The 8,745-nt window shown below is 61.6% G+C and overlaps 1 protein-coding gene across 1 annotated transcript; it reads left to right on the forward strand.

The window, feature by feature from the left end:
• Positions 1-946: 946 nt before the first annotated feature.
• LOC123016846 (procathepsin L-like) lies at positions 947-8,026 on the forward strand (the record flags this gene model as incomplete). The annotated part of the gene is made up of 7 exons (XM_044417505.1): positions 947-1,016; positions 2,270-2,401; positions 3,503-3,625; positions 4,608-4,763; positions 5,283-5,507; positions 7,179-7,344; positions 7,921-8,026. Coding segments are annotated over exons 2-7 (908 nt in total), but the record flags the coding sequence as incomplete, so codon positions are not given.
• Between the last annotated feature and the right edge of the window lie 719 nt (positions 8,027-8,745).

Consider the following 8,745-nt stretch of genomic DNA (forward strand, 5'->3'; position numbering starts at 1 on the left):
GGAAACTGCTGCACGCTCAGGGGAAGGGCACTCCCGGAAGCCCAGGTTCAGCCTCCGCACAGAGGCCCTTCACCCCCGCAGAGTCGCATCGCCGTCCATCCACGAGGCCCATGTTCCCCCGGGAGAGCAGTGGCCTGGGATGCCACTGCACACAGCTATGCACGGAGGCTGCGGGCCGGAGCTGATGGACCTCCGTGCCCCATGGAGTGCAAGCCGTGGCGACCCTCCGGGGGCCCCCCTTGCCTGCCTTTGCCTCTCGGTTTCCGTCTTGCTTTGCACGTGTGCCGTTTGCAGGGGAATGAACTGGGGGCCGCGCGGCACAGTGCGGGCGTGTGGGCTGGAATGGCCCACACGCTGCGGCAGTGCCAGCGAGGCCAAGTCGCTCTGTGCCGACGCTGAGCGCCAAATGCAGGCTTTGCCGCAACGGCTGTGTGCCGGGGAGCCTCGGCAGAACGCCGCCGAATCCATGCACCCTCCACACCTGCTGCGCTGGGGAGTCCACGTGCCGGTTCATTCTGCCCGTTGTCCATTCGCCAAGAGCTTCGGGACCCATAGCAGCCCACTGCAGACAAAGGGTGTCCAAATCCCTTGGGGGGGGGGGGGCGCCTGTCCCGCGAAAACAGCCCTTCCCGCTCCAGTGTGGACCCTTCTCCCCCGCTGCCTGTGCGCTTGCCTTGCAACGGCCGTCCATCCTCCCTCGCAAGCACGAGGGGCGGGGGTGTGTGGTTCACGCCACGTAATTGATGGTCCTTTCCAGCTTCCATTGCGTGTCCGCCTTTGTACGTTTCTCTTCGTGTGATCTGCGCATGGAGGCTGCAAAGGGGCTCTGCTATTTTTGGCAATCTGTGGTTTTACGTTGCCCAGGAAGTCCACATCTGACAGATGTTTGCACAGATTGTTGGCAGCTGGATGGTGGGAGACCCTCTCCATAAAAGGTGCTGTGAGTCCCCGGTCAGCACTGAGGCGTGTGGGCAGACGTGAGGAGCTTTCCCCAAACCCTTCATCAGGAAAGAGAGGTAAGCCCAGCGCAGCGCCCACATTTAAAGCGTTCAGGCACGCTGAGCAGAATTTTACAGCCGAGGAATTTCCGTCCCTCCGCATGAAATCCCAGCTGAGGCATCACAATTTAGCGAAGACAGAAAAGTCCCTTCCATTTGGAAAGGGTTTGAAACTGCCCGACTTAAACACTCACAAACTTGCATGCACGTTCATAGGCCGTGCACTTGCGAGATCCCCAACTTTCTCAAACGCTGCCGTTTTCTCGAGATGAAAAAAACTTTCCCAAGATGTGCAACTATATCAGATGCACCAGCCATAGAACAGGGGCAGCTTTCTGGAACGAAGATTCACTGCAAAGCGCTCCCTCAGAAAGAACAGATTCTTTGAAAGATGCAAATTGCTCAAAAGGCAGGTCTTATTTATTTTTTTAATCACCCCGTCGGGAACAGCCCTGCTTTAGCAAGCTGTGCAACCTTTAAATCACCTACACATGAGTGCCATGGGCAAAATTCTCCCCAGCTTAGACATTTCCACAAACCTGTAGCTCTTCTGTGCAACTTCCAAGCAGGACAGCTTTTCATTTGCCTGATTTGACCCTCTGAGCAAAAAGAACAGCCTTATGCAGGGGTCGAATCTGGCAAGAAACGTTCAAAACGTCATAAGGATTAGTTCCCCCAGCCGTGCCCGAAAACGACAGAGTTCCCAGGACACAAGGTGTTACCACAGCTGCCAGAGCACCGGCTTGGTTACCAGGGGAGCTCCCCACGGAGAGCATTCCTGAGGTTGGGACCCCCACCAAAAGGCCCCTTTCCCCGTTGCCACCCTAATTACATGAAAAAGGGTTTTCTGCTGAAGCAGGTGCTGCCTAGATATGGGTACTTGGGGGTCCCATGGCAGGGCGGGTGCAGGGGGAGCATGCGGAATTTCCTCAAAGGCCAACAATGGCATGATATACTTCTCCAGTACTGTAAACTTCCCGGGAAGTGTGGCAGATGGGCGCCGTGGGATTCCAACCAAGGGACGAGCACTGGTATTGACCGGGCGCAGCGTGAGCCTCCAGGCTGGCCAACAGGCGGAGCTGATGCCAGCTTCGGTGTTGTGGAGCAAGGGGGGGTGGGAGGAAGGGGAGGCCAGCGCCGGGCAGGCTCTGCTGCGGGGTGCTCGGGTCCCCCGGACCCGTGCGTGGGCCGTGCCCCCTCAGTCCCGTGGGCACCCCACCCGTGCCAGCGCCCCGGCTGAGCGGGACAGGCCTGCTCTCCCCCGGCTGCAGATGGTGCTCCCGAGCTCGCTGGTGGCGGTGGCCTGGCTGCTGTCGCAGGGGACCCTCTCCGCCGTGCTGGTGCGGCCGCTGGAGGAGACCTGGAGAGCCTGGAAGGCTACGCATGGGAAGGAGTACGCGGAGGTAAGTCGCGCGAGGGAGCCGAGGGCCTCCGGGCCGCTCAGGACCCGGGGCGGCCTCCGGAGGAGGCCCGGGCGCACAGTGCCTGCCTTGTGCCGACACAACGGGCGGCCTTTCCGTGGCCATCGAGCGGCAAGACGCGGCGTTTCTCCCGCAGCAAAGGAGCAACTGCTCAGGCGGGGGAGGCTGGCGCCACTTGAGCTGCAAGGCAAGGTGGGAAGGGAGAGCCCATCGGGGCCCTCCGGAAGGCTGGGCATGCAGCTCCCATGCTCCGCAGCCAGCATGAAGAAGGGCCTGGGATCCGGCCGCCTGGGCTGGCCCCGAAGGACCCCGCGCCCCTTTCCTTCCGGACTCCGCAGCACTCAAAGGGGCAGTCGCGGCTCTGCTGGCCACCCTGCAGGGGGACCCCCGCTTCGGCCACGCTTGTCCGAGAGGGAGAGCAGCCCGGGGGGGCTGGCAGTGGCCCCAGGAGGCCGTGCGGCAGCCAGCGCCCTCCCCGCAGCCCTCCGTCCGGGGGAGAGCCGCCGGCCTCCCGAGGCGCAGAGATGCCTTCCCCTATCTTCCCGCGCGTCAAAGCCACTGCCGTGGGGCCGGCTGGCCCTTCCCTCCGCCAGCACCTTCCCCGCTGCCATCGGGGCGTCCCAAGGGTGCCTCCGCAGGCCCAGCCGGGCCATGTTCCGGACCGCGTCCCGGGACCCCGTGTGAGCCCAGGACCCCGATCCGCTGGTCCGGCCAGGAAATTCCAGGTGGTTTGGGCCAAGGCCAGTGGGGGTCGCGGCCCAGTGCACGCCCGCGCTTCTCTGCCCCCACACCTCTGGCCTCCGGGGCCGGCGTGTGAAGCTCCCCAGTGGCCTCTCAGGGCAGCCGGGTTCAGGGCGCGCCTCCCTTGCGGGGCCCGCGCTGCCCGGCTTGCGGTTCACGTCTGCTCAGAGGGGGCTTTTCCCGGCCACCCGGATCAGGGTGCATGCTCAGGGGCGCTCTTGCGTTCAGCCGGAAGAAGTCTGCTCCGGGGGCAGCCAGTCCTGGCTCGGGGGCCCCTGCTTGAGCTGGCCCCCGGCTCCCGCGCGCTCAGTCCAGCCTGCTGAGCTGCGCGCTTCCCCGCAGGGCGAGGAGGCCGTCCGGAGGGGCATCTGGGAGAAGAACCTGCGGATGATCGAGCGGCACAACCGGGAGGCGGCGCTGGGCAAGCACTCCTTCGAGCTGGGCATGAACCACTTTGGCGACTGGGTGAGCCCCGCGGGCCGGTCCTTCGGTCCCCCCCGCCCCCGGCCGCACGCACGGGCGCCAGGCATGTGGTTCCCCCGCAGGTCCGTGTGGCCTGCTCCTGCCGCATCCGCGTTGCAGGGAGGCCCCACCTTCCCCTCTGCACGCTCTGTGTAGCTGCGGGGCAGCAGGACTCTCCCTTCCGGGGGCTGCGACATGGAGGGGCTGTGTGGCTCAGTGGTTAGGCAAGCTTCTCCAGCTCACCGCAAAGGAGGGACTTTACTCTGAACCCTGCAGGATTGTATCCGCTCCTGAGTCCGGAGCCCTGAGCCAGCGGGAGCAGGGCTCTCATTTGGCAGAAGGCGGGTTCTCCTGGCCCCGTGCTCAGCACGCTGAGGACTGGGACCTTCTCTCATCTGGAGACGGAGGGCCAGAGCTCAGCAGCGGAGCATCTGGTTCATGTGCTGAAGGAGCCAGTCCTTGATGAAAGCAAGCGCGCAGTGGATCCCCCGCAGTGGATCCCTGTGCTTGCACTGAGGGGTCCGAGCACCGGGATCCTTCGCCAGCCTGCCACTTCCAGATTGTCCTTCATCTCCTGCTGTCATCCTGGAAGCCCTGTGTGTGTGTGTGTGTGTGTGTGTGTGTGTGTGTGTGTGAGAGAGAGAGAGAGAGAGAGAGAGAGAGAGAGAGAGAGAGAGAGAGAGAGACGCTCCCATGGGATGAAACAGATTCCCCTGAGCGGCCTCCCGTGTGAGCCGGGGTCCTCCTCCTCCGCCTCCCTGGGAGCGAGAGTGCCCCAGGAGTGGGATGGTCTGCCTCCTGCCGGTCTCCCTTCTGTGCTGGGCCCCGCCAGGAACCCTCAGATGCCCACGGGGAGGGAGGCCGGCAGCACAGGGCTTGTGGCTCGTCTGGGGAAGCTGAGTCGAGCCTCGGGCAGCCTGGCCGGGCAGCTCGGGGGACACCGTGGGCGCAGGGGCCTGATGCGTCTCTCCGTCCTGCACCGCAGACTAACGAGGAGTTCAACAAGCTCAACGGCTTGCGTCCCGAACTGGGGAGGCGATCCAGTGGCCAGGGAACTGTTTTCAACGGGCTGCCCGATGCGCAGGTTCCCAGCTCTGTGGACTGGCGTGAGGAAGGCTATGTCACCCCCGTGAAAAACCAGGTGAGTGGCGAATTACGGGGACGGCGAGAGGGGACGTTCCTGCCCACGTCGCTTGGAAGGCTGTTTTGTTCCGTTTCTCTACCCAGTTACGTTTCTTGTTCAAATTGCACAGGCACTGATCAGACTCAAGCGAGTGACATTCTGTTAATGGGCCTGAGCATTCTGAAATGTCACGCAATTATTCCTACATAAGTCCATTCCTTGATTTCCAGGGTGATCATTTATGAAATTATATAGAATTAGAGGGATGGTAACTACATTCACGGTAATAGATTTCCTGGAACGGTGAGAACAAGAATTCTCTAGCCCAAAGGTCAGCCTGCCCACGCCAGGGGCCGGGACACCGGGATGGGGTGTCGGGAGGAGGAAGAGCCGGCGGAGGCTGCGCAGCAGGCGCGGGCTTGTCGGGGACCCTGCACTGGCAGACCTGGAGCACTTTGTCGGCTGCAAAGAGAGGGGGTGGAGCCTGATGCCGGACCTACGTGGCCGAGGGCTCCAAGAGCTTCTCTGTTTCCACAGGGCAGCTGCGGCTCTTGCTGGGCATTCAGTGCTGTCGGGGCCTTGGAGGGCTTGCATTACAAGACAGATGGCAAGCTGGTTGGTCTGAGCGAGCAGAACCTCGTTGACTGCGCCTGGACGTACGGCAACAAGGGATGTAATGGTGGAAACCCAACAAACGCTTTTGCGTACGTGATGAACAACCAGGGCATTGACTCAGAAAAGGCCTACCCCTACCAGGAAAAGGTAATCTATGCATGGGCTCAGTGTGTCCCTCAGTCCTGCAGTCACTGTGGCCCAGAATATTGGCTCATTTTGTTTCTTGGGCCAAAATGCTTTCCTCCAGGCTCCTACTCCTTTCCTCTGTGTGGGCATGGGGCATTCCTTGCTCCCCTTCCTTGCATTGCTGGTCCTGCTAGCATAGAGTCGCCTTACCTTGCCTTCTGTTCCCTGCTGAGACAACAGGCTGAACAGGAGCCAGCATGTGACGCGGCAGCCGAGAGGGCAAACGCCACCCTTGTTGCACAGCCAGAAGCGTGGCTTCTGGAGCCAGAGGGGTGCTACTGCCACTCTACACGACTCTGGTGCGTCCGCAACTGGAGTATTGTGCTCAGTTCTGGGCCCCTCATTACAGGAAGGATATAGCCAGGTTAGAGTTAGTGCAGCGCAGGGCCACAAGGCTGGTGGCCGGTTTGCAGGGGATGGGGTATGAGGCGAGATGGAGGGAACTGGGCCTCTTCAGCCTGGAGGGGAGGAGACTCAGAGGGGCTCTGTTGGCGACATGCAGGTGTGTGAGGGGGTGTCACACGGAGGTGGGCAGAGACCTGCTCTCCCCTGCAGAGGAAGGCAGAACGCGCTCCAGCAGAGCCAAGCTCCGGGAACCCAGGTTGCATTTAGATGCCAGGAAGCACTTCCTGATGGTTAGGACCCCGAGGGTGCGGAATGGGCTTCCACGAGAGGTGGTTGAGGCCCCATCGGTGCAGGGGTTCAAGGATAGGCTGGACATGCACGTGGTGGGCTTGTCATGAGTGGAGCCGGGGGTCAGACTACATGGCCCAGGAGGCCCCTTCTGACTCGCTCTGTTTCTAACATCTCCTAAAACAGGCGGAGGGAACCACACCCTGTGAAGTGCCTGGGAGCCCTGCATGAATACAGCAGCATATTCTTCAGCAGGTGGGCCTCACAGGTGTGCCACCTCTGATGCTGGGGACAGCTGTCCCACCTTGCTCCTTTGGTAGCCATTTTCCAACAGGTGTATTTTTCCAGTTTGTCAAACTGACAGGATTTGATGACTGGGGGGGTGGGGGCTGGAAACAACGTCTAGTGAAGAGAGATCAAAGAACCTGGCAAGTTTAACCTTAACGAGAGAAACACAGAAACAGAGCGAGTCAGAAGGGGCCTCCCAGGCCATCTAGTCGGACCCCCAGCTCCAGCCAGCTCCACTCACGACATGCCCACCATGTGCACGTCCAGCCTGTCCTTGAACACCCGCACCGATGGGGCCTCAACCACCTCCCGTGGAAGCCCATTCCACACCCTCGGGGTCCTGACTGTCTGGAAATGTGGCCCTGCGCTGCCCTGACTCCAAGCTGGCTAATCCTTCCTGTAATGAGGGGCCCAAAACCGAGCACAACACTCCAGGTTGTGCACAATACTCCAGAAGGTTGAGGAGCAATAGGAGCGTCCCCCCCAGTAGCTCTGCCACCCAGCCAGCCCACTGTTTGTAGCCATTCCTCAACATGAATCTCTCTCAGATACCCAAAGTTACAGAAGTTTTTATTGGAGGACTTGGCAGCTCCATCCCTAGGCCTGTATACCTGGATGTTCTTCTGCACTGAGAGGTTTTTGGTTTGTTTGTTTTAGCCACGTTATAAACTGGAAAGATGTGATTGATCTCCTTGCCTCCCAAACTTGCAGGATGAAAGGTGCCTTTTCAATGATAGTACAGTTGCGGCTGCGTGTACCGGCTTTCTCACAATTCCAGAGGGAAAGACAGAAATATTGCAGGAAGCAGTGGGACTCCTTGGTCCAGTGTCCGTTGGAATTGATGCCTCAAGCATGGAAATGCAGTTCTACCGGTCAGGTGAGAGGGCCTTGGGGGACGGAGGAGGGTGCTGACCGTCCCAGAGCCGGCTGCTTCCACGTGGCCACCTCCCAGCTCTGCCACTCTAAGGAGAGGGAATGGCTATTGCAGCCCTGCTTCCCTAGAGACTTTTGAGCAGGGTGAGAAAACAGGCAGGGAGATGCCGAGGGAAATGGTGGGCAAAGGTGCTTGTCCGGAAGCGCACACGCAAACACACCTCGGTCGAGAGGGGCGAGCAAGGCTCAGCTGCAGACGCCCTGGGGAAGCGAGGAGGCCCCTGGGCGGCACCAAAGCTACCCCGTGGCCAGGCACAAAACGCGGATGAGCCGGGCAGGCCTGGTGTGTGGCCGCCAAGAGCTGCCCTGGAAGAGAACCTGGAAGAGGTGCCCATCGCTCCGGGTCCACCCCGGGCCACGCCAGTCCCGCACTCCGGGACCGCAGGCAGCCGGTTTCCCCGGCGTTGCCGCGAGTGTCGGGGGACTGCACCGGGGCACGTGCGCCACGCCGCTGGGCCACAAGCCGTCCTCTTCTCTGCATGCTTTCCTGAGCCCCCGCCCCCCCTTGCCCTCCCTCCAGGGATCTTCTACCTGCAGGGGTGTGGCGAGTCAGTGAACCATGCCGTGCTTCTGGTTGGGTACGGCAGCACCGAAGACGACCTGGACTATTGGATCGTCAAGAACAGGCGAGTGTGCACGAGGGCTTGGGGAGTGGGAGGCTGGCCTGCCACGAACAGGCGGTGCGGGGACTCCGCAGGCTTCTGTCCTGTCCTTGATACACTGATCCCCGGGACCGGCCACCTCCAGGCTTGGGAGGGGCCTGGCGAGGGGGCCATTGGCAGCTCCTTTCCAGTGCTGGCGGGGGTTTGGGGATGCTCCTGGGAGCCCCTGCGCCCGAATACTGGCAGGGAATGCAGCTGCAAGGGCACAGCCCCTGCAGGCGGCTGCCCCGAGTGCCAAGGACACCGGCCGGAGGAAGTGCTGCATGTCTGCGTGGACTGGCCCGAGGCAGCAAAAGCAGCCCGCCGACACTGGATGGGAGGGCTTGCCACGCTCATGCAGGCAGAGCGGGCTCTTCCCTGCCCTCTCCCTGGCGGTTTCCCACAGCCACCAGGGTGGTGCCTTCTGCTCAGCTGGACTTCGCTGAGGAGCCCAGGCTGAGGGGGCACGAGGGATGCGTGTGCCCCAAGAGGTCCCTTTCCCTTGGGCCACGAGGAGATGATGCTCTGGAGAAGGCCCTGGGGGGCATCCCCAGTGCCCCCCTTGTCTGGGCTGGGGGGAGTCCCAAGCAACCCCAAAGAGGTGCCCAAGGGCGCTCTGCGACAGAACGTCGCAGCGTGGAGGTTCGCTGCAGCCACTTCACTTCCTTCTTCCTGTCCCCCGTCCTCAAACACGCATCTTCCTC

Source organism: Varanus komodoensis, unplaced genomic scaffold, assembly GCF_004798865.1.
Source record: "Varanus komodoensis strain SLA01 unplaced genomic scaffold, ASM479886v1 scaffold887, whole genome shotgun sequence".
In the NCBI taxonomy this organism is placed as follows: domain Eukaryota; kingdom Metazoa; phylum Chordata; class Lepidosauria; order Squamata; family Varanidae; genus Varanus; species Varanus komodoensis.